This window comes from Streptopelia decaocto (genome assembly GCF_964273445.1).
Source record: "Streptopelia decaocto genome assembly, chromosome: 25".
Taxonomy (NCBI): Eukaryota; Metazoa; Chordata; class Aves; order Columbiformes; family Columbidae; genus Streptopelia; species Streptopelia decaocto.
The window spans coordinates 2,085,457-2,111,790 of NC_138680.1; the positions used below are offsets into that span (position 1 = coordinate 2,085,457).

The 26,334-nt window shown below is 44.6% G+C and overlaps 1 protein-coding gene across 1 annotated transcript in view; it reads left to right on the top strand.

Annotated features, from left to right (window-relative positions):
- Positions 1–259: 259 nt before the first annotated feature.
- The window catches only part of LRRTM4 (leucine rich repeat transmembrane neuronal 4), a gene marked incomplete at its 3' end in the record, with an annotated part of 124,363 nt that continues 98,288 nt past the window's right edge, over positions 260–26,334 (top strand). The window contains exons 1-2 of the mRNA XM_082072701.1: positions 260–321; positions 2,334–3,880. Of these exons, the coding sequence (XP_081928827.1) occupies positions 318–321; positions 2,334–3,880 (1,551 nt within the window). The 5' untranslated portion in view covers positions 260–317. The remainder of the gene's footprint in view (positions 322–2,333; positions 3,881–26,334) is intronic.

Genomic DNA, 26,334 nt, shown 5'->3' on the forward strand with positions numbered 1-26,334 from the left:
GCTGACTTACACAATGGCTCTCAGAGCTTAGAGTCCCTCCCTACCCCCCCACTCCCCCCCCATCCTCCGTCCTGTCTTCCCCACCCCCAGCCCCTTCCCTGTCCTTTCCCTTCCTCAGCCCCCAAATTCTCGCTTGTCCTCTCTAGGGAACTTCGGGGGGGTTGCTGGTGATGCGAGTGGCAACCCTGCCGTGCCAAGAAGATTCGGATGGTTTAGGGAAAAGAGCCCGGGTTTGAAAAGGGAGAGAGGCAAAGGAAGAGAGAGGGAAGAAAACAGCTGGAGAAAGGAAAAGGAGGACGTTTGTTGATGATAGAAGGATGGGTAAGTGAACTTTTCGTGTTTGTTTCCTAGCACAGCTGTATGGTAGATTTTTCGGTTGGATTATTAGCTGGCGGAGAGGGGGAAGCAGCCTAAAGGCAGCAGTGCATTCCTTTGCCAGGTGACTCACTGTACTTGCCATTGTATTTTTAGATCATGCATTCACCCCCCCCCCACGCACACACACACCTTTCCTCCTGCGGTGCTTTGATATGTAATTAACCTGTGAAGGACCGTCCAGAGTCCGTCTGTCTGTCCTGCCCACCCACACACCTGCACACGTCCAGACCCATGGATGCGCGAGCCACGCTCCCGCAAAATCTCTCCTGCCTTCATCTTCCCATTCGCCGAGGCTGTAGTGGGATTATTGGGGCTGTCAGGAGGGCCCCTTAACACTTTGCGGCGTGTGGGAAGCCGCGGGGAGGGGGGGATTTGGTTGTATAGGTGGTTTTGTAAAGGCTGCTTTGCTCTTTGAACAGATACCCCTCATGTTGCTGCTGGATTTCCAGCAGTCATTTGCCAGTCTTATTTTTTTCAAGTGTGACAGGTTTATTTCCCTCCCTCCTTCCCCCTCAGCCCCCAGGTCTGTACCAGCCAGAACATATTTGTAGCTGGAGCAAAAGATGAGGATTTACATTAAAATTCAAACCATTAAAGCGACCGGCAGAGGCACAGAGTCAGGGGCATTTTAGATGAGGAATTATTTTGCAGATTGCTCCTTGGTTGAAAAAATTGGATGAAACAGTTGCAGTACAGGGATGTGGTTTTGTGTATGTGACAAATAATAAAGTGATTCTTTATCGAGGAGATAATCAGCCCTTAAAATATTTCCTCTTGGAAGAATGCGTTTTAATTCTTAGTGAGATTGCAACTCTGGACAGAGACACAAGTCCTAAAATGATGACGGGCTAAGGAAAGCGTGCGTGTAGATGTTGGATTTTCTAGCAACCTGTCCACCCCCTTTCATAATTATTCCAAGCATGTGTTAAATGTGACTGTCCTCACGTAACATCATCGCTACCAGATGATAAATCTGACATCTCAGAGGCAAAAGCTTCAAACCAGTAGAGCTGTGGAGGAGAGAGGGGAGTTGAAATACAAATATACCCCTTTAAACTTGGTGTTTTGCTGCTCCTAATGCAGTGCTTACATGTATTTGTGTTGATATCTTCATACGTATACTGTATATACAAAATAAATGCTTAGGTATGCACAGCATCATGGCGATAACTTCAATATGTGCTAAGACTGATTCATTTTTAAGAAATATGTCTTCTACCATTATCTTGGTATTGAGGTCCCATCCTAGCGTTACGTGGTACACTTCTCGATGTGGTCGTACTTTATTTCTGTGCATCTATTGATATATTTTAGGTATATAAAAACAATGAGTAAACCTACTTAAACCTACTCTTCAAAACAAGCCCTTCTGTACAAAAAGTAAAAACCTTTGCTTACCGTTTAATTTGACAATGAATCCACATTTTAAAGATGGATCAAACTTTATGACAACTTGATTCCTCGCTTTTTGCAGTAATTTTTAGAGGAACTGGACTTGCAATTGCTTTTATTAAAGGGCATGTTTAGCAGCACATAAATACCAGCAGCTTTGGCTCATTTCCTTTCCAGCACTGTGGAGCATTCAGCACAGTGACTTGACAAATATGTTTATGTGAAAACCTCAGCATCTAGCGATAAGGATATACCAGCTACGTTGAGAGAAGATGTACAGGAGAAAGACGAAGAGAGAAGAGGCTCTTGGTCCTCCTGAGGGTTCATCAATCACACCAAAGTCATTGAATCACGAGTGGTGCTGGTGGTGGTGCGGTAGGAGAGCCGAAACACCACCAACAGGCATTGACACGACAAAAAGTGCAAGACAGGAGGCAAACAGGTTGCGTTCCACATCCACCGCTTCACTAATGCTTCATTAGAAACCCCATTGACCTTGGTAATCTGTCGGCGATTTATTTTAATAGCTTTCCAACGTGCATGTTTTCTTTTTAATGTTTTAGGTTGCCATTTAATGAAGCGGCTGAGAGGCATGAGCGTGGCGTTAGTGCTGCTTCCCACGGTGCTGCTGGTGGCGCTGGCGGGGGCTCAGCGAGCCTGCCCCAAGAACTGCAGGTGCGATGGCAAGATCGTGTACTGCGAGTCCCACGCGTTCAGGGACATCCCGCAGAACATTTCTGGAGGGTCCCAAGGCTTATCGTTACGCTACAACAGCATTCAGAAGCTGAAATCGAATCAGTTTGCGGGCCTCAATCAGCTCATATGGCTTTATCTTGACCATAATTACATCAGCTCCGTGGATGAGGATGCATTTCAGGGCATCCGCAGGCTGAAGGAATTAATTCTAAGCTCCAACAAAATTACCCATCTGCACAACAAAACCTTTCACCCCGTCCCCAACCTCCGCAATCTGGACCTCTCTTACAACAAGTTGCAGGTGTTGCAGTCCGAGCAGTTCAAGGGCCTTCGTAAACTCTTGATTTTGCATTTGCGGTCCAACTCGCTGAAAACCGTGCCCATCCGAGTTTTCCAAGACTGCCGAAACCTCGACTTTCTGGATTTGGGCTACAACCGCCTGCGGAGCTTATCCCGTAATGCTTTCGCTGGCCTTTTGAAGTTGACAGAGCTCCACTTGGAGCACAACCAGTTTTCTAAGATCAATTTTGCCCACTTTCCACGCCTCTTCAACCTTCGCTCGATTTATTTGCAGTGGAATAGAATCCGGTCTATCAGCCAAGGGTTAACGTGGACTTGGAGTTCCTTGCACAACTTGGATTTATCAGGAAATGACCTTACAGGGGTAGAGCCTGGGACCTTCCAGTGCCTCCCCAACCTGCAAAAGCTCAACCTGGATTCCAACAAACTCACCAACATCTCTCAGGAGACCATCAATACGTGGATCTCGCTCATCTCCATCACTCTGTCCGGAAATATGTGGGAGTGTACTCGAAGCATTTGCCCTCTGTTTACTTGGCTTAAGAATTTCAAGGGAAATAAAGAGAGCACTATGATATGTGCAGGCCCTAAACATATCCAGGGTGAAAAAGTGAGCGATGCTGTGGAGACATACAACATCTGTGCCGAAATCCCGGTGGTGGTTACCGAAAGATCGTACCAGGCTCCCAAAACCCCCCCGAGACCCATCTTCATTCCTAAACCTACCGTTTCCAAACTGGAAAGCAACCAGCCGACGTCCGTAGTGCCGAGCCCGTCTGCAGAGCTCCCGACGCCCGGGCTGGAGCCGGAGTACGAGCACGTTTCTTTTCACAAGATCATCGCCGGGAGCGTCGCCCTCTTCCTCTCCGTGGCCATGATCCTCTTGGTCATCTACGTGTCGTGGAAGCGCTACCCGGCCAGCATGAAACAGCTCCAGCAGCACTCGCTCATGAAGAGGCGCAGGAAAAAGGCTCGAGAGTCTGAAAGGCAAATGAACTCCCCTTTACAGGAGTATTACGTGGACTACAAGCCAACAAACTCTGAGACCATGGATGTATCGGTTAATGGATCTGGGCCCTGCACGTATACCATCTCTGGCTCCAGGGAATGTGAGGTATGAACCATGATCCTCCTAAAACCATTTCAGCTGCTGGGAAGGAGAGGTAAATGTTTGAAGCTCTTGAGGTGTCTCTAAACGCTAGAAAAAATGAATGAGAGTTTTTCGCTTTTGGGTTTGCTCGGTAGAAAGGGTTATCTCATTAAATGCTGCCGGGCAGGGAGGTGCTGGTTGATGGTTTTGAGCAATTCAGACTTAACTAAATTAAAAATAGATTAAGTTGAAGTAAACAGCTGTGATAAAAGGCATTTGGAGTGTTATTCTCCTCCTACTTGTAGCCATTTATTAGCAGTGGCTGTGAGTCCCATTTTAATGTGTTGGTAGAAACAGGGGAGTTTGAGAAGCTTTTCTGTTTCAAAAATACATCTAGAAACCTCTTTGCTCCAGACCTCACGGCAAATCTTGAGGGGTATGTGGCCTATTTAAAGGCAATATCGTAGATTTTTCTGCATTTTCAGGAGTAAACCGGAGGCCAAGAGAACTGCAGTGCCAGGCCAGAGTTAGGCCCCAAGTCAAACAGCACATTTGCAAATGTCTGCGTTGCGAGAGGTGGATTCTTGGGTGTGTTTTTTACTTCGTTTTAGTGGTCAGTGAGGGTTTAGCTTGAGAGACAACTCCACTGGAGTTAATGGTTTCCTATGCTTAAGGTCATGTTACAACGTTGACTCAGCAACGTGGGAAGTGCGCATAGGAAAAGCTCTCGGTGCTTCTTGTGTCTGTTTTTCAGCTTTGGCAAGAAAATACCTCTTTTCCTTGCTGTATTGTCAATTACTTACTATGTATTTTTACTTGTGAATTCCATTGCTTAGTTCTGCATGGTGAGGGGGATTTGAGCAATGACACTTCAGTACTTGGAACTTCATCCTGCCCGTGACGTGGTGTTAGGGGACCGCGGTTGATTTTGCTTCCCTGGTTGTGTCCATCGTACCTGCGAGTGCTGAATGGGCCTGGATTTCTATCCATCGATGAAAACTGGGGTTGACTGGGTGAGTTCCGCCCGATGTCTCTGCTGGGCAGTTCCAGGGTCCGCATGTCCTCCAAGTGGACATTCTCACTTTGTGACAATAGAGCATCTTTAAGGTGGTTCGTATTTGACACCTGGAATCTCTTGCTGCCCATGGAGCCTGAGGGCAAGAGAAAATAAAAAGGTGTATGTTTCAAGGTTGTTTCCTCTGGAACAGTTTTATTTGCAAAAAAGAAAACCACCTGTCACGCCGTTGTCATTTCCACCACTATCGTGTGATTGAAGGTTTGGGGTTTTTCTTGTAGCAGCACAAGTAGAAAGTAACTGATGCTAACAAAGTTATTCAGGATATTCACTGGCTGTCACAAGGAGCATTAATTTGACTTGAAAGGCTGTCTCTTCATGCTGAAGTTTCATTAGCTTGAATAAAACGCTGTTTAATTTACAGCAAGCTGATGTGGAAGACAGCTGAATCTGAAAGTCCATGTACTGAACCCATAACCTGGAACGGAGTTTGGATCACGATTGTAGTGCATGGTAGATAGGGAGTATGTGATGTTGTTTGGGAGACTGAAATTCAGGTAATTTCGATTATGACGGATAAAAAGCTGAAGAGTCCTCCCAGATCATGGAGGCACATGTAGCAACCATGAGCCTCCACTCAAATACTATCTTCAGCTTGGATTTAACAGTTCTCGTCTCCATAGCTACAAGGTTCCACTTGTAAAAGGGTAGATATGCACTGTACAGTACTTAAAAATGGTAGGAAAAAAATCCTTTGGTGTCTTCAGCAGTGGAAGGGATTTCTGTTTGGGCAGGTGGGTAGTGAGGGGAAGGGAACATCTCGTTATGTGCTGATTTACCCAGAGGTACTTGTGGTAAAGGATGGTTTGGATGAGCGAAACGGAGCTCAGGCCAATCCTGTAGGTTTTTCATTCATTGTGTTCAGCAGGAAGTTTCTCCCAAAAAAGAGCCCTGAGAGGAGGAGAGTGGCTGGTTATCAAAATGAAGGCACTTCAGAATTCATTGATTTTACCTTTTAAATGAATATTTTTCTAATTATTGTCTACTTCCACATGTCTACCCGCACACGCACCTGTACCAGCTAAGATGTCCAAAAGTTGTGTGTATTTCGGGGAAGAGAGAATGGCTTGGTTCCCTTTTCACCTGGGAAAGGTGCCTGAACGTCCTCTGTTGCTGGTCATTGGTAATAATTAATGTTTTCTGAGCGTGGCCTGGGGCCGCGTGAACACACCTGTTATGTTCACAGCCATGATTTTGTGTTCAGATTCGTGCAGCTCGTCTCATCCATAAACCACTTGTTTCCCATGGCAGAACTGGCCTTGAAACAACATGTTTAGGTATTTACGCAGGTTCTGTTTTCACAGCAGCAACACACATGAGCAGGAGGGGGGGTTGTTGTTGTTGAAGTTCAGTGAGATTTGTAGCATGTAACAAAGCACTGCGTGTAGGAGATTCGCCCTGTGCTGGGTCCTTGTGCTGCAAGTTGAGGAGTTGCAGGGACGGTTTGTGCGGCTCATTTTCACCTCCCCGCTTTCGGAATTATTCCTTGTGCTCCAGCGCGAGCGCCAAAGTCAGGCTTGCTGTAAATGGGAGCAAATCTCTTGGCATCGCTGGGATTATAATCACCGACACCTGGCCTGCGATATTCTATTTAGTCTATTGGCAAGGGTTGCTAAAATAACTGGATGCTTATGATTTTGGCTCTCGCCATCCCGTTAGCAGTCTGCCGCTATCTCATTTCGGTGTTTGCTTTGTGCATGTGCATCTTATTACCTCTCTCTTTCATATTTATTTGTACATTTGCTGAAGATCTGGGAGCCATAAAAAGTGAGTTCGTAAACCAAGCTATTATGTTATGTATTTCATACATACCACACACAAAATATCCATATATAGCACGTTACGAAGGTATATGGGGAAAAGGAATATTGCTGCAAAAACGTTTCCTCCTTTCGCTGGAAGGTTATTTATCTCGCATTTCTCCGGCTGGCAGTTACTAAACAAACAACAACCACCCAAACAAGTGAACATCTTTTCCGTGTTAAGCGAGCACAGCTGATGTGCAGCCCTTGGAGAGAAGCTGACACAGACCCTGCGAGTTACTTTTGACACTTTAGCATCTCCGTGTCTCACTACACCCCAGCGCCTGGCAGACCGGCCCACCTGTTCACACACACGTTCATCTCCGCCGTGACGCTGCCGCGTTTGCCATTGGGCTGAAAACCAGGGCAGTTGTCACTTGGACTCATCCATGCTATAGCAGTCATGCAAAACTCTCTTCGCTTTGAATTCTGCTTCCTCCTCCCAGTGGGAAGAGATGGATTGATAACAACACGCGTGGGCTGTTGCTGGCCTCCTCCTTTTAAGCCTGGTTTTAAAGGAAGTCTTGACACGCCACTGGTGTCTATTGTTTATTTATTAAATATCATTACTATGTTGTTTGGAACGAGATGCAAAAAGAAAAGCCAATATTAGTCTCCATGGCCCAGATACTGTTCGGTCCAGGGTTCTGTGACTCGATTTAAGAAGCGTGAGCTTATGGGATATTGCGGCCTCAGGAGAGAAGTCACGCAGTGATTTGGCAGAATTCCTCATGATTTTTTTAAGAGCAGTGATTGTAATTCCTTTGGTCACCAGCCCCATGTTTCTATAAGGAACACTCAGCAAGGACTTGGGGCAGAGATGGAAGTTCATCGTAGCTTGGAGCAAAGCAAAAGGAAGGTGATCGCGTTAGGAAGAGAGGAACATGGGCAACGATGAGTGAGGAGTATGGGAAGCAGCAACTGTTAATTAGAGAGCTCATGGTCACCGTTTCTGTTGTCTTGCCCGTGACCGTTTTGGAACGCTGTAGGATGGACAATGTTAACGTAGCTTCCTCACATCCCGTGCTATGGCTCTTTGCCTCTCCTTTTCCACCTCTCCACGATTATAGATGGACCTTAAATTCTTGCTTGAGTTGGAAACTGAAGGGTGAATCAATCTCATGAAACTCTGTCATAAGCTCCGTGTTTGTCCTGGGAGAGTAAGCAAGGGCTGAGCTGAGCGCTGCTCCTCGCTGCAGTATATTTGGAAGAAATATGCCAGAAGTGGCTCAGAGGTGAACTGTTCCAGGCACAGGGCCAGAGAGAGGCTTGAGGAGAAGGTAAATTTTAGAAATGTCTTCAGGATTAGGACCAAAGGTAGAAATTTGCCTTTGTTACCATTCAGAGAATCCATCAGCATCGCATGCGTGTCATTGCAAGTACAATGTCAGGGTACAGAAAGTCGTGTTCTAGCAGCGCTAGGGATGTAGCAAGAAATGCACAGGGGCAAACGTTCCTGCTCAAATGGAGGGGATGCTGCATTGCAAAAGCTTTATAAAAGAAAAGCAAGTAGTTATATTCCTCCTCTAATCAGTGCTCTGGCTCTCTGAAGGAGAATTGTGACAGATGCAGTTTGCCCTCTCCATCTCTCTTTTCCTTTCTCTCCCCCCCCTTCTGCATTTCTCAGACTCTGTGATGTGCTGCCAGTATTTTAAGGAGGAGAACAAAAATCAATCTTAGTCCATTATGTAGCTCATGCCAGGAGGGATAATGCTGACAGAAATAGCCAAGGAATCCGTTGAACTCCTTCATTTGATGGTTGGTTTTGTTTGGTTAGTTTGCTTTTTTCTTTTAAACACACACACAAAATGCTCAAAAAGAGGCGAACGATCTTATTAAGTATCCTGCTGCTGGAAATATTCCTCAAACTCTCCTCCAGAATCATGTCGACCTGAACTAGACAGGCTGGTACCACCCAGAGCTCCGAGCCCATCACGCTGCCCACGTTGGAAACGCTCGGACATGAACAATTCCTGTGCGATTTGTGTTTATAGCGCTCCCGCCATCCCGGTTACAGTCATTTCAATCCAGGTATTTCAGGACTGAACACAGCTGGGCCGCAGCACTGAATGTTTTTGACACTAATCAGCTTTTATCACATCTGCCTGTTGTGCAGCCAGATCGGCTCAGATTGCCTGTAGATCTCTCCGTCCACACTAAAAAGATGCCCGGATCAATTCAGAGGGATTTCCTGGCACTTGTTGTCTCTCTTTCTAGCTGCAAAAATTGAGGGATGGCGTGAGAGGGTGTTATTTTATGGGAATATTGGCTTATTGGCCTAATGAATTTGTCTTTGCCTTTTGAAGGCAGAAGGACATAGAAAGGGTTTATCAGCCGTGCTGTTGTCATGGGCACTTGGGTGGGAATTGTGCCACATGTGAGGATGGGGAAGGCAAGAAAGGCCAGAAAATGCTGATGGGCTCTAATCTCTCCCCATATTCTGGCTACAGCAAGATCTCCACCCATGTTTCATGCATCATGATCTTATGCAACAGCTCTTTGCTGTAAAGATTCCGTATTTCCTCTTCTGTTTCCGTTCTCGCTCTCGCACACCCTTACTTAGTTTTTTTTTCCAGACTTTTCCAGTGAATCGAGTGTCTTTGATGAATGGACTTGAGTTGTGTGATTTTGCTCATTTTCAAAGTTGGTTCACATTAGAAATCAGCTTCTCCTTCCATGTGATGGCCTCTGAAACCCCCGATGATTCTTCACTGCTCTCATCTCTCACTAACGCATCCATTTGGATTATCTTTGTGCCATGACGGATGCTTTAAAAGTAACAACAAGGCCATCAAATTCTTGCCCTGGTTCAACTTGCATTTGTTAATGTTCTAAATCATCTTGGGCCTGAAACGTGCTAGTTCTTAAATACAGAATGAAGTGATTGCCTGAAACCTCTCAATGTGTTAATTAAATCATCATAATTGTGGTTTCTTGAGACTGACAGGTTATAAATAGGTTTTCTTTCCCCCCTCCTGCAATAATTTGGTGTCCGTGATGGCAAACCAGCTATTGTTCTACTGTCCATCTGACACGGGCCTTCCCATTCAGACTCCACTGCTCTCCTCTTATTTGATTGTCCTGAAATAATGGACAGTGTCATTCTTAAAGGCTGGTTAATTACCACGCACTTCTCACATTAGGTGAACATGTGAGAAATCTGTTTTCTCAGCCATCATTATCCATTTAATTTAAGGGAATGTGTATTAAGGAGCACTGAAGGTCAGGGCAGGTGTTCAGTGTCTGTATATACACACACGCTCACCAACATGCAGCAGAACACGCTGAACAAGTCCTAAGATTAATGTATTTTAGTAATAAGTTGATTTCCATCTATAATGTCGTGTCTCATCCAAGACTTTGTGGAAGTAGGAGCCTCCGTGTTCTTAATATAGGTTTAGTCTCCGCCTGAGAAGGTTCATCATTGCTGGGCTGGAACAACTGGAGATGGAACATCGTTTGGAAACAATCTGATTACAGTTCTTTTCATTCTTAGTACTGAGAAAGTAAAAATGCTAAAAATACTGAAGTTGACCAAGAATTTGTCCCAAACTCTCTATTTGCCCCTGGATCTTCCCCGGCTTCAGAGCAGCTCTGTCCCCTGGGGTGAGGATGGAGCACAAATGATGCTATTGGGAGCATCATGCCCAGGTTGCATTGTGCAGGATCCCATCGGGCGATTGAACATGGGTCTGTGCACCCTTTACGGCTTTAATTTGTTGAAGAACCTGAGGCTCGATCTCTCTGCTGCTCCGGAGCCTCCTTGCTCCTCCCATTACACAAAGGAGCTACCACTTTCTTAGGTGAACTCTTGAGCACAGAGATGCGTCAGGGCGTAATTCAGGCTTAAATAAGCTTCAGATATATATAGGAGAGAGATTCCATGCAGGTCCGAGACTGGAGGATGTGACCTGGGGAGCAAGGCGACCACCGGCAGCTCTGGCTGGAGGCCGCAAGATTGAGGAACCGTTCTCAACTCTGCTTTTAATTTATTGTGTGAGCTGGGAGAGACGGTTTCATTGCAGGCTGTCGAAAGAAAAAAAGGAAAGCAAGGTCACGTTGCCTTTGATTAGAATTGGAGCGTTGAAAGCAATCCTTAAACCTTTGAAAATGCCCCGTGTCTCGTAGTGTTTGCCCTCCCCTCTGCTTACCCAGGCCCGGCTGGGCCCGCGGCCTTTCCCTCTCCTCCTACCTGGTGCCCAACAGAATGGGGCTGGGGCTTCAGCGACTACTGGCACATAAAAGAACAAAGTATTGTCTGAAGCCTTGAGGGACTCCCGCTGCCTCTGTTTTGTTCCTGCCATAAAAGCCAGTCTGGAGTGGTCCGCTTTGTCTTGCTCCGCTATTAGCACATGCCTATTTAGTTCTTTTAAAACCTCTATACTGTATTCAGATGCAACAGAGCCCGACTCACAGCTACTCAGGTGTTCCCTTGTCCCCGTAGTTTTCCGCAGCACAGTGAAATTGCATGATTTTAATGTAAATTTCTGATCCCTTTTTTCCCCCAGCATTACCATTTTCCTTCTCAGAGCCTCGAAATCACACGTTAGGCTTCTGGCTTAAAAACCCACATCAGTGTCGCCCGCAAAGTGAAGCGGGGAAGCGAAGGCAGTTTGTATGTTTTTGCAACCCACTGGTGATTTAGAATTATTACAAATCTTTATTTGAAAACAAAATCTATGGGTATTTTCTTTGCTGCCTTTTCTTTGTTGAATATATTAGGAGTCCCAGTGTGTGCGAAGCTTCGACAGTCTGAGGAATTGATTAACCTTTTTCTATTTGTGATTAGCTCCCAAATATTTATTGTATTAGCTTGTGAGAACAAGGTCCAGGCTTTGTTTTTCTGTCATAGACAAGGGACTTGAATTAACGTTGCTTCAGTGAATTTTCCACACAGTTTATAACTAATAGGTAAGAGTAATGTCTTGTTTTTCACTTCCTCTCATGTCTTAATCAAGATTGAAGGAGGAGATTTAATCCTGATATGCATAAAATGAATTGGAGAAGAAAGTGTGGTATCTGCTTTGCCTTGTGTGTATCAAGAGCCACACAACTTCACCAAGTTCCACTGTTTATAAAACCGATAGTTTATTTGGACTAAAAAGTGGCTTCAGAGCGTCGCTTGGGGACGTAGAGAGAAACTTCCACTTTGCTGCTGATTTGCTCCAAAGGTTAATAACCTGCCCAGTGAAAACCACCCTGTCCAGCTGTGAAAATCATCCCTTTCTCCATAATGACGTGAAGTTGATGGGAGAGGACGACATACCTGGTGTTGAGTATGGGGCTGAGGAGATGTGGGGATGTTTGCAGCTCCGCAAAGAGCCGCTCAGACACAACCCAGCGAGACTGACACAGCCCCACTGGAAAATGACGTGTTAATTGGATCCTTACAGGGAAATATCTATTTATCCAACCTGCTGAAATAAGCAATTTTCAGCGCATCTCTCCTCCTCCTGTTCCATGCTTATCATACTGTTAAATACCATTTTAGGCACATCACTAGAACAGTGTAATGTAAGTTTGCGTTCACTTGAATGTCACCAATTTTCCTATGGATGCTTTCATTTCTGAAAATAAAATGCTTTTTTCACTTAAATCAATGACAGTTTTAGGAATTAAATATGCAGTAGCTAGAATTCCTGTTCACGGCCAAGGTCCTGCTTTGAGATGTATCTTATAGACATAGAACATTACTATAAAATAAATCCTTACCTGAAAGGGCTTAGAGTCTATCTTTTAGTTTTAGCTATAACAGCATGTTAGATCATCACTAAGCAGAAATAGCAGGATCCGAAAGGGAAAAAATAATATTCCTTTTGAAAATGTGTCAGGCAATGATTTCTCTCTGTTCCTGGTGAGTATTAACTCTGCCTTCAGCGGGAGTCGTGGGCCGGGTTTAATCCTGCATACCACGTGCCTTTGAATGATTTAACTATTCCACGTTCCCTCTCTTAAGTAACGATGAAACATTAATCCAGACTTGCAGCATCCAACTGAACTCAGCTCAAAGGAATAAAGAGACTTGTCCCTCATTCGTTCCAATATGTAGAAAGTAGAAATAGCTTTGTTTCTAATCAGGACTTGCGCCGTTTCCTGTTCATCATTACTGGTAGCAGCAAGGTGGTTGTTTGAGGTACTGAATTTCAACCTGGATTTCTCCTCAGATCCTCCCTACCCCTGCCAACACTTCATTTTTTCTTTTTAAGAATAAAATGCTTGTTTTTATTGATATACAAGTGTAACAGAAGAGAAAGCTGATGTGGGCCTTAAATATCCGGCTGTTTGGAACATCTCATTGAGGGTGGAGAATGGGATGCTTACCGGTGGTTTATCTGAGGACCAGAGGGAATCAGTGACCCAACAACAGGTTTTCAAGTGTGTTCCATTGGAGAATTGAAAGTTTGCTGCTTGCTTCTCCAGCCTCTAAACCTTTGTTTACAACCTTTTTTCTTTTTTTACATTTTTATTTTAATTAATTTTTTAATACATTGTTATTTTGACTCTTAAAGCAGCAGGTAATGTGTGGTGTTGGTTCACCACATCTCAGACTTAACGCAGCAATTAATTACTCACTATATGTACATTTTATAACAGCATTAAATAGTACTAGTTAATCATTGATGAATTTTAAACCAGGATAAGCACATAAATAAGAGGTCACATGTGATTTCTGATAGTTTCTTACAGCCTGCATTAATTATTCATTCATTCTTGATAAGCTGTTTACAAATGCACGCCAGATCTGAAACGTACCCAAACGAGCTGCAGTCAGAAAGCAAATAAAAACCTCAGAAAACTCATGTCTGCTTCACCCAAACAGCAGTTTATCGAGTCAGGGAAACGAGGCTGAAACGTTCCGTGAACAAAACATAATTTATAATTGTTGGTATTTGATGCTGAGATGAAAAGTGGAGACTTGGGGCCCATCAGTCAGGCGGTTCCAGTTTAAAAATGAGCTCGCTTTTAGAGGTCTCATTTTGGATATTCTGATATCCAAGTTCTCCAGATGGGGGTGAGAGCTTGACCTTGTGCAAATGTTGCACGCACATTTCAATGCAATGAAATCACTTGCAATGAGGCTTAATTTCCCTCCAATTAGGAAGCCTTAGAACTGGAGCCCACAAAACCAGCGCACCCGCAACACCGTCCTCCCGCTCCCAGAGAGAAGAAACGCCGCACGGCGTTTGCTTCACTACAGGATGGATTCAAATGGAAGCAGTTATTGCGAAAAATGCCCCATTTGTGAGTCGCTGTGTTTATGGAAGAGCAAAGCGTGTGCTGCTGTATGTGTCATTTAGGGATGGATACGGCACTTACAGATAACGCGCACAATTTGTTCTTTGAATTCCAGAGTGTTTATAGATCTTTCAAAAATGGGAAAAGGGAAAAACCACCTTTCCTCTCTGCTTATGTTTACGGCATCAATCTTTCTATCTGCGGCTCTCCTCGCAAGCCGCTGTTTCCGGCGGCTTTTCCCCGTGCCTTTGTTTCAGAACGCTGCAATATTCTCTTTCAGGTAGGCACTGAGATAGTTTTCCTCTCTCCTGTGTTGATTGCTAATTATGTGGATGCAAGCTTTGCTTTGTTTCCTTTTAAAAGCGTTTGCTTGGGACCGTTTCATCCTCATCTTTGAATCAGACAACAGCGTGAATATCAAACAGAGAGCTGGTGGAAGCTCCGCTTGCCACCTGTCTCCAGTGAGTCAGTTCTCATTTGATTTCTTATTTTATTTCTACTTCTTCATCCATTTGATGTTCTATCATCTGAAGCGTTTCTCTCCTCCCTTCCCCCTTATTTTACTTCACCCACCTCTGAGCCTCAGCTGATTTCTTCAAGGAAGGTCCTTGAACTCGCCAGGTTTCTATACAGTGAGGATCCTTAGAAGAGGCTGCTGCTCTGCTGCTGTCCATTTTTATCCTTTATTCAAGGCGGTTTGAAGTGTTATTTCCCTCCTCATGTTTTACAAGGCTATCTTAAATTCTCTAGGAAAAAAAAATCACATCATCCATGAAAAGTTTTATCATGATTTTCCTCCCATTTTTCCTTTTTGTTGTAATAATTTCTATTTATTGGAGTATAGCATGACCACGAGCCAGCACTGGGCCCTTGTGGCCAGGAAGCCAATGGGACCTGGGGTGGGTTAGAAGGGGGTGGTCAGTAGGTCAGAGAGGTTCTCCTGCCCCTCTGCTCTGCCCTGGGGAGACCACACCTGGAATCTTGTGTCCAGTTGTGGCCCCTCAGTTCCAGCAGGACAGGGAACTGCTGCAGAGAGTCCAGCGCAGGGCAACAAAGATGCTGAAGGGAGTGGAGCATCTCCCGGGTGAGGAAAGGCTGAGGGAGCTGGGGCTCTGGAGCTGGACAAGAGGAGACTGAGGGGGGACTCATTCATGTTTACAGATATCTAAAGGGGGAGTGTCAGGAGGATGGAGCCAGGCTCTTCTCGGTGACAACCAGTGACAGGACAAGGGGCAATGGGTGCAAACTGGAACACAGGAGGTTCCACTTAAATTTGAGAAGAAACTTGTTCCTGGTGAGGGTGGCAGAGCCTGGCCCAGGCTGCCCAGGGGGTTGTGGAGTCTCCTTCTGTGCAGACATTCCAACCCGCCTGGACACCTTCCTGTGTAACCTCAGCTGGGTGTTCCTGCTCCATGGGGGGATTGCACTGGATGAGCTTTCCAGGGCCCTTCAATCCCTGACATTCTGGGATTCTGTGATAGCATCACAGGGGCATGAAAGGACTCTGCATTCCCACTGCTGTTTTCTCCCTTGGTCCTTTCAGTGTCAAAGCTCCTGCTCAGCTCGTGCACTATGCACCAAAGTGTTGCTTTGGACACAGGTGGGTTCATGAGGTGGAATATTTGTCTGGTAGCCAGACAGGTCACCAGGCTATGAAATATCTCTCTACTTTGATTTCTTAGGCTAGAGACTTGGCTGTAAAGTCACTGTGTCTTTCTACGATGTTTTCCTCTTGTGCTATTACCCAGACCTTTCGCCTATACATTGATTTTCATAATCTCCTTTCTCATGTTGGAGCCCGTTGTGCTTTAACCGTGTAGACAGACAACAGGATCAGGACTTGCCAGGTTTAAACTAAGTTATCTCTTTATCCACATGCCCAGTACGTCTAGTCCGGTTCCCATTTTAGAACGTTGTCACGTCTGTCCAGTTTTCTTTAATTAACGCACAGGAACGTGCCCAGGTCTGTAAATCCAGGTCCCTCCTGCCCCGCTGGTCCCTCGGGTACCTGTGCAGGAGGATCCTCTTAACGAGCACAGGTCAATTAGGAGTTGATCTGCGTGCTCCCAGGATCTGAGGAACGAGCCGTTCGGGTCAGACATCCTCTTCCCCTTCAATTTGAACTGCTTTAGAACAGGCTTATCGTAAAATTGTAGCTTTATATGTGCAATAGCAGAAATGGGACACAAGAACTATTTATGGAAACGGAGCCTAGAAATGAAAATTAGAGTGTGCCGTTCATTCCAAAATTACAGGGAGACCTTGAAAACCTCTTTATAATGCTGGTATAGGGTGTGCTGACCCATTTTGGCCGTGCTGTGTGGTGCTGAGTGTTGTACGATCAACTCACAAAACGGTCATTGCAACCCAGAAAAGAGCTGAACAAGAGCAAAGTACAGGCAGAGGGGAAGGGTATCGGGGTGAGTTGCTGACCTCCTGCAATACGTTGGCATCTGGTAAAAACCGTATCAGATCTTACCTCCAATTTGTCAGTTTAAATCCAGCTATGTTAATTACACAAGAAAAGCTCAAGTGTTCCGGCCACGTGAAAAGCACTTGCTGATTCTCAGGTAGTTTCTTAAAGGATGAATGGAAGTATTTGTCTGCATTTGCGTTGCACTCAGAACTCGAGGTTCCCGATCCACGGGATCGCAACAGCAAAAAGAAGCAATATATGCACAAATAGGCCAGTGCAGAAACAGCTTTGATGGACATACCAGGAATTAAAGACTTAGTTATTCCTTCAAGCTCAGGTTTGAAACGCTGTGCGGTTTATTTCAGTCTCTATTAAATTACATGCAAATGAATACACAAAATATTACAGCCTGTCCCAAGCTGTTGATACTTATTCAACATATGCCCAACAGCTGAGAGATGTTTTCTCTTAAGTACCCCAAATTTCATAAAGAAAGTTGGGAGAGAATGATGTTCCCAAGTCTGTCTGTGCTTCCCCCTCTGAGGTCTCACCTCCACAATAAAAATAATAATGAATTTGCCCCTTTCACTTTAGTCTTTAGCTTTTGCTGCCATTTAGCAAAGCAGGCAGCACCTGACAATATGAAAATGTCATTTGCAAACATTTACCTCGCCGGTGCTCGCTGTGGTTTCATGGGACGCTCGCTAAGAACACACAGCTAGGAAATAGGAATTATGGAGCTGGGGCTGCCGGAACGGGCTCGGAAAAAGGCACAAGGGAAACCAAACCAACGCGCTCTTGAACAAGGGGGCTATCAAGGTTGTTTAAAGGGAAATTAAGGAGAAAAGAAGAGACACTTAAGAATAAAAAACAGCTCAGGCCTATGAAAGTCATGAAAGGACAGAAAAAAGAAGGGAATCTTGATAAGGAAGGCTTTTTAAATTTGTAATTGTATGGTGGGCTTTGGCCTTTCTTCTTTTAAGTGCTGACCAATATATTTTAATTGAACAAATCTCGTTTTCCTTAATGCTTAATAAAAAGATTTCAAGAAATAAAACTCGTGTGGGCTTTAAATAATGAACGTGACTTCCCCTGAGTCCTTTAGGAGTTGGAATGGGTGACTAGTGGGGAGGTAAATCCGCTTTTCAGATGCTCTGAGACTTGGTTGAGCATCAGAGTCCCTCGTTCTCCACTACCTTGTCATGCTGGTGTTACTGGTTGTTTTGTAATATGTAGCACAAGAGGAGTTAAGCAAAGGGTAATTTTTTTGTCCATAGACAAAATTCATTCTGTTTATTCTTCTTATTATTGTTTTTGCAAAATCCTCGACTCAATTGCAGGTAGAATAAGCCATCTGGTTCCTGTCACAGCTACTGTATATTACATCCGAATGGGGAAATTGCTTATTGATTTAACCAAGTGTGAACAAGTGCTACTAGGAAACCACCAAAGTATTCGTAATACTAATAGATACTATCAGAAGTGACATGCTGCAGTTGATTTTTGGCTAGAGGGCATCAACTTTTAACCAAGGATTTAAAAAACCCTCAGTTATTGCTATATGGATGACTGGGCTATTAAAGCTTTAATGAAAAATTTCTTGGAGAAAGAAAGGTAATACACTTAAAGACAATCGTGTATGTTTTATTGACCTTATTCTACTTTATGTACTAGAATTAGGCCTGTCTCCTGCTAAGTCTCTAAGTTATTGTGTCATCAAGAGAGTCTCGGTGTTGGCTGTGTTCTGGTTTTATAGCATTTGTGTACATATATTTAGCCAGTTATTTGCATGACCCGGACATTATTTTTAACCAATTTAACAGATGAAACCACTGCAAGAAGGTGGCACAGGACAACCTTAAACCTGGTGTATTCCTGCAGTGACAGGACAATGTATTAATAAGAAACCTCCTTAGAGATGCTCTGGATTTCTCGTATTTAATTTAGGAAGCAGCCAAGTGTGACTCGCAATGCGCATCATCCGATCTGAGTCCTTGCAGAACGACATCTGTGTGTTTGTGTAGGATTCCGGAGTGATTTTGCTCCTAAAATTGTGAGTAATCAAATAGCTCATTAATTTGGTGCCATAATCTCTGCTGGAGAGACGTGTGCGATCTCTGCACAGTCGCTGTGTCTGTTGCCCGTCGGGCGGGAGCTTTGGGTTTCTTCACAAGGCACGACTTGTCTTGGGGCAACGCAAGGTTGGGTCAAAAGAGTCATCAAAAATAATCCTCAAGAATAATCCTAGAAATAAACCTTGTTTCTGTGTCCACGGCGTCTGGTCTTTAACCGAAGTTCCATATGGAAGAGCCTGTTGAGCTGCAGATGCAGGAGTTTGTTGTTAATTGTGTCCTAGTGAGAATGTGAGGTCGCTTGGATCTTTAAAATGATGTTTTACGCTCATCAATAAATGTTATTTAGCTAAGGTGCTACACCACTGAATTAAGCACATAGTGGCCGCGCTGCTGCTGAATGAACCAAGCTGCATCAATGGCTGTAACATCTTGATGAAAAATATAGAGGAAAAAGGAATGTATTCGCTTCAAACTTACGCAAGCGCAATTTCCTAAATTCTTAATTTGGGCTTGAAAATGTGCCAGCTCATCTCTATCTTGGAGCTCGTGGCTGTTACTCATCCTCTGCATGGTTTAAACTGCACAGCTCCGCACCGTCAGCTGCACCAGACCCGTTCCTTTGTGTTGGCATCTGAACTTGAACTCCAAACAGCACAATCCACCACTCAGTTCTGGTGGGTTCACATCTGATTCAAATAAAACTACACCGGGATAAGATTGTGCAGTTAGACCCCCAGAACAATCCAGATACACGTTAATAGCAATGACTCATCGAAACGTAAAATATTTGATTTTCATTTTCACACTGCACTTGATTTAGGAAGCGTTCGTTTTAGCATCTGTCAAGAGTAATGTATGTACACAAATAGACTGTCAGGAACTGAATGTGATTGCGAGTTGTGTAATGAATCTTCTGACTTCATAAACGGCCGCCAGAACCCTTTATGCACCAAAAAGCTGAGCGTAGCAACTGGCTTTATTCAGCGTTTCCTTGGGCCATGAACATGTGCAGAGGCACCTGTGAGGTCCAGACCACGAGAATCTTAGTGTGAGATGCTCCTGCAGAAGTTCAGAGGCAGGAGGTGAAGGGCTTGGCCTTTGCAGATGAGAACCGATCCTCCTTTCTTTTAGCATCAAAGTGCAGGCGTGTTTGCTTCCATTAGTGTCCTTTGCGCTGAGTTTGGCAGCTATAAATCCCAATATAGTGTCTTGCAAATGATAGCGGGCTGCTCTGACATGGCAAATTTCCACTAGGTTTACTTCTTGTCTCAAAAACAAAAGCAATGCGCTATCAGGCATGGTTGTTCGGAGCATATTAACCTGTGATGCTTATGGCAAAGTTACATTTGTCTTGCGTATAGTGGAGATTTTATTAAATTAAAAGCCCTTCTTAATGGTAGTACTGCACTTCCTCAGAGTTCTTTATTTCTGAGTCTCAGAAGCTTTTAACATCAAATAGGTTTTTGGTGTTTTTTTCTGGCAGGAATTGAATAGTAAGTTGCTCAGGCTTGTGCAAGTACAGCTCTATCTAGTGGCTTTTGAGTGGTTAAGGAATATCAATATGAGGCACCTGTCTGGCTTCGTTCCTTGAGTTATCAGGTACTGAGCATCTGCTGTAACGCTCGGAAGCCCCTGGAAGCTTCTGCTGCTCTGTGAAATCAAGAATCGGTCTGATCTTACCCGATAAGCCTTGCCCTCTGCCACCTCCCGTGTGTCAGATAAAATCCCGCCTCTATTTCAAAGAATGATCCCTTGAAACGGCAATAAATCATCTCGCTTCCGATCTGCTCCGCAACAAGGGAGCTGTTAGTACTTCGAGTGCCTCATTTGTGCCGTGAATCTCACTTCTTGACAAAGGATCAGCAGACACCATGTTCAACTCTTGGGAAGAGTGTAGGTGATACTGCTCTGAGTTATTTAAAACTCAATGCTCCTCAGTTAATAATAATGCTTAAGCACATTACATCTTCAGGAAGCTGTACAAACATTAACTAATTAGTACCCCAACTAATACATAATACTCCATCATGGTATGTAATTATGTATTACCGTTAAAACTGGAGGAATTATTCGTTGTGAATAAATTATCCAGCGAACTTTCCTTTTCCCCCTTACTGTCGTGAATTTGTTTGCAAAATAATCCCAGGTGTTGTGGTTGTAGTTGATCTCTTTTTGCCATCACGACAGTAAAATGTATCCTTTATATACTGCGTAATCAATTCCTTTAGTCACTTGAGGCTGGTTTGTGATTATTATTGATATTGCAGCAGCACCTCCAGGCCCAGTTGCGTAGGAGACTTTGTTGTGTGCGTTAATACCATTGACCCGAATGGGAATTGCTATAAAGAGAAGGAACAAACGGGTGAGAAGGGAAATAGATACAGAGGGAAGGAATAAACGATAGGCCCGTGATCGAGGAGCGTGCCGAGCGAATCCATTCCGTGTGATTGCATTGGAATGAAATGCACATTTCTTGAAATCCATTCCCTCAGCCAACGCCTTTGCTCTAATTAGGCCATAACAATTCATCGCAGTGGCACGGTAGCTGCGTAAAGTCCCCAGAACTGCTGTTCTCTTCTCTCTGAAACAGGTCAACGTTTCCCGCTGTGACACGGGCTGTTCCCACCCCCAGCACTTTAGGAACAGCGGGGCCCACTGAGCTCCATGCCCGGCCTTGTCCAGGCCCCGAGCTGCTGCTTTCACAAGCTCTTTGCAAATAGCCCCCGTGGCTCCGTGCCGGACAATCCGTAAATCTATAGGTACACCAGGAGTCAAGTATAATCCCTACTTATTCTGCAAATGGCTCTGTATTCGTATTTGCTCTTGAATTGTTGTTGCTTTCCCTGCATTTTTAGAGCATGAGATAGATTGGAAGTGTTCAGTCTCAGGGAAGAGGTGACTAGGATGAGGCGTGATTGAAGTATTCTCAGTAATGACTGATGTGGAGAAGAGTTGTTTGGAGCTTCTCCTCCACCTCAGTGCTCAAAAATGTGAAGATAATGAAACTGAAAGGTAAAGAAACCTGTGAAAGTTGGTGCCTCAGTTGTAGACTGAGGTTTCCTTGCTTTAGAGAGGACTGCCCAAGAATAACTAAACATGTTATAGGTAATGTTGTAAAACATGCACAGATCTAAAATTTCATTCTTCACATTTAAGGCAGTCTCAGATAATGAGGAATAATTTTCCTGTCTCGTTTGGTCCATTATTTTTCATCTTCTTCCTTGTAGAGTTTCTTGTGGCCTCAGCTGATCTACCCGCATTTGTATGATGGAGCTGAAAGGCCCCGGCTCTTAAATCATTGTGTGAAATGAGGTTGTCCCTTTATGGAAAACGCTGCTATATCTGTATTTCTTATGGGACCTCCTCTCCTGTCTGCCATATTCACACTTGTGGTTAACAGTTGCTCTTAATTCGCTCTGCTTTTCAAAGCCACGCACTAAAATTACCACTTGAATTTTCTGTGTGGAATGCAGATGGAACAGAAGGTGAAGGGTAATAGATGTGCAAGGAAGTCTCTCGTTTCTTCATCTTGTCATTTTTTTTTCTCCTCTATTTTAAAGAAGAGGAGGTGAAAATACAAATACGGTGCAAATGCAGAATGTCAGTGTGTGGAAGCTGCGGGGATTATGCTGGTGGGCACAGGGTTGGTTGGGGAACCACAGCACCTGGCTGGGGTTTTGTGTTCTTTGCAGTGAGTATCAGAAAATGCTCGTTTTTTTGTCAAATGCAGTGAATTTATAAATATCTGCCTGGAACATACTTTCCAGAATTGTTCTCCCCAGTTTGACACTGAGTGATTTGAATGGTATTCCATTAAAAAAAATAGATTTTATTGAGAAACTAAAAGGAAGGGCCGACATGCCTCCGAAATAAGTGTGTCTGATGCGATTGCAGCACTCATGTTTGCTCCATCCAGGTGTAGTTAGCTGGCTCATCTTCAAAGAATTTCAAAGCAAAAGGCATTAATTAATCCTCAAAGCCGCTCTCACGCATGAGGCTTGTCAGGAAGTGAGGATGAGGATGGGTCTGCGCCTGGTAGTTCCTTTAGGAATGAAAATGAAAATTCCAAGCTATAGGAATGACTTCTGGAATCCCAGAATGAGAAGCCAGGGCAGGTTTTGGCCGCCACCAAGTTCTCTGAGGGTTGTGGGTGGAAAACTTGCTGTTTAGCGGCCAAAAAGTAGGATTTGAGGGTGACGAACGAGCGCTCGGAGGCGTCAACTCGTGTGCATTTAGGGAGCGAGTTTGGATGGACTAGAAGCTCTGGCTGAAAATTGTGTGTTGCATCAGGAGGGGAACAGATTCCCCGCAAACCGCGAGCGGTGCCGGGGTGGTGACAACAGTGTCACCAGAGTGTCACCGGGCCGACGGGTGCCCTGCATCGCAGTCAGGGGGTTTGGTTTGGGCACAGTGTGTCTGCAAAAGTTGTTCAGAAATGAAGAAGATGTTCATAACTGCCCGTTGCCTTGACAACCAGAGACTAACAGATGATTGGGCAACTGATAAATATTTTTAAGATTAAGCACAGTTTATAGCCTGGTGCCAAATTGGATATTCGAGATCTGAGACCTGTTCCTGGCTTTTGCATAGACTGTCTAGTCTCGTCTAAACCTAAATTGACTTTATCTTAGTTTTGTGCTCCTTAACGGTTGTTGTAGCTATTAAAGCCGAGTGCCTTCTAATTAGTAACAAGAAACAACCTCCTCGTGTTCTGATGTATGCAGAGGCACGCTTTGTTTCTTCCACTTACAGCAGTAGTCTCCAAATGATCATGGGAACATTACAAAGGGCTTATTCTGACCAAGTTAAATTAAAGAAATGGATGCTTTTAATTTCCTTAGCTATGAGATGAAAGTAATTGTGCTTATTTCTTTTTTTTCTACATATGGAAATTCACTATTATATGCATCTGTCGTGGATACTAATGAGGGCTGGTTAAAAACTTGTGCTTTTGATGAAAATTTGTGCTAAAGATAATAATTTGCATTTTTTTCTATCCTCTCCTAGTCAAATATGAAGTTAATAATATCTCTAAAATAGACTAGAATTTGGATGCCACAGTTGCTGGGGAATGACCTATTAGAGAGCAGCGTAGGGGAAAGGGACCTGGGGGTCCCGGGGACAGCAGGGTGACCATGAGCCAGCACTGGGCCCTTGTGGCCAGGAAGCCAATGGGACCTGGGGTGGGTTAGAAGGGGGTGGTCAGTAGGTCAGAGAGGTTCTCCTGCCCCTCTGCTCTGCCCTGGGGAGACCACACCTGGAATCTTGTGTCCAGTTGTGGCCCCTCAGTTCCAGCAGGACAGGGAACTGCTGCAGAGAGTCCAGCGCAGGGCAACAAAGATGCTGGAGGGAGTGGAGCATCTCCCGGGTGAGGAAAGGCTGAGGGAGCTGGGGCTCTGGAGCTGGACAAGAGGAGACTGAGGGGGGACTCATTCATGTTCACAGATATCTAAAGGGGGAGTGTCAGGAGGATGGAGCCAGGCTCTTCTCGGTGACAACCAGTGATAGGACAAGGGGTGATGGGTTCAAACTGGAACACAGGAGGTTCCACTTAAATTTGAGAAGAAACTTGTTCGTGGTGAGGGTGGCAGAGCCTGGCCCAGGCTGCCCAGGGGGTTGTGGAGTCTCCTTCTGTGCAGACATTCCAACCCGCCTGGACACCTTCCTGTGTAACCTCATCTGGGTGTTCCTGCTCCATGGGGGGATTGCACTGGATGAGCTTTCCAGGGCCCTTCCAACCCCTGACATTCTGGGATTGTGTGTCAGGGAACAGACTGAAGAGAAGCTTTCCCTTTGACAATATTATCCACGTGTGTTTCCTGGGTGTGCAGAAGCTGAAGACAAAATGAAATAATGTGTAGAAGAAGCTTTTTTTGTTGTTTTTTGTGGAACCAATATTCCATTTGAAGCGAGTAGAGGAACACTAATAGTCCAGTAGGGAATTTGGTGAAAGGAATTTATGTGGAAGGGAATCGATTACCTGCCTGTCCTTGCTTCTGTGATTTTTGAAGCCAGAGCCAATACCTGTTGGATGTTTTTTAGCTGTATTTACCTCCTTTGAGGAGGAGATGCAAAACTTGATTTCCCTACTAGCTGCCCTTGAACTGTTACAGCAACTCTTTGCTGAATATAAACCATCATTTGCATGTGGTGTCCAAGGTGTATGAACGAGAAAACTCCTGTGCTGTTGAAATGATAAACAAGTTACATTTCAGAAGCTTGAGGAGCCAGTTAACACATTTACTAACCAAAACACAGATATAATTTGTCATTGCTGACTGTAGCTATTGGTCAGACCATCGGTTTTGCACCTCCCTGTGCCTCTTGTAGCTCATATTCCCTTCACTTCATCGCTGCTTCTTTTTGGTTCTTTCATTCCGTTATCAAGAAAATATCACTAAAAGGATGAGCATTTACAAAATCAGAGTGCAAACAGCACAAAGCATCCATCTTGAGTAGGAGGCAGCGGAATAATAACCACCACAACAAAATAGATATTTTCCTGAAGCCTGGGCTGGGTTATCATTTATTGAGGGGTGAATGAAATTATTCCTTCTGTTATATTAATATTTCAGGGTTCTATCTCATCTTGAATCACATAACAGAAAAAGAAGTGAGATTGCTTACAAACAGCAAAACTGAGTGAACCTGAGTATACAGAGAGTGCCCAGGCAGGGTTTTTAGTTATTCAAGTGGGAATTGGGGCAGCTGGTAATTGGGCCTTAAAATAACGCGACGTTCTGAGCAGCAACTGGAGCAGCGGGTGGCACAGGATTCATTATTTATGCACACACCACTTAGCTTGTAATTATAATTAAGACTAACTCCTGATTCGGATTTCTCTGTAACCCGCATTGCAAAGCGAACGCGGTTCCTAACTTGGTCTGAAGCGATTTATTTCGATGTAACGCGAAGGCAGCAGTGAGGGCCTAGTTCTGCCTTCTCGCTTCTCCTGGCTCCTGCTCCTGCTCAGGATTTGACATCCCTCTCGCAGCTCTTTGCGGTGCAAGAGCTGTCATTGCTTTGCCCACCTTGTAGTCACCGCCGCTTCGACTCGGCCAGTAAAGGACACGCTCTTTGTTTTCCTTTGCTTGATGTGATGTCCTTTACAGAGCAGGGGGGAAAAAAAGGGTGAAATATGTGTTCTGTCAGAAAGATAGTGATTAACATCCTGTTTTTGTAGCGCTAAAACTGAGCTCAAAGTCTATTCCAGTGCATAACATGAATAAAATAAATCAGATATCATCACGGCTGCTGCCGCGGTGACTCGGGCCAGCGCAGAGGCCAAAGTCCTCGTGTATTTGGTGAGGTTGGGATATATCCTTCTAGTTGCTAATTAAATAAGTCTTGAGCACGTATTGGTGGCTATATGCAGCTGTGAATGGTGAGGTTCCCTTTATGTCCCTTGGGGTTGCGTTTCTTGCCCGTGTTGGGTTCTGCGTTGGCAGTGTCGGTACCCGGCTCAGTGTCAGAGGTGGTTTGGTTCTAGGCCAGCTTAAAAAAAACAAAGCGAGGAAGAAAACCCCTCCGAACCAAACCCAACCCCCAAACCATCCGTAGCATTCACGGGTGAGCCGGAGGAAGAAACAAATGGAGTCAGTTGTGGTCAAATTCGGTTGAATAATGGGCCAAAAATGGGCGCTGTTAACATTGCAGGACTCTTGGTTGATGGAGACTGGCAAGTCCGGTGTCTCTCCGAGCAGGAGAGGAGAATGGAATTAAATGAAGAAAAAGGCAAATGGTGTTGGAAAGCTTGCATGTGTCAATTCAGGCTTTCTGGAATTAGTTCCTTTCCAAGGCTGTGAACATGAATTGTAAATTCCTTTAAAGAACACTTAGAATTCTGTTTTCCCTTTAAGAAAAGGGAACAGAAA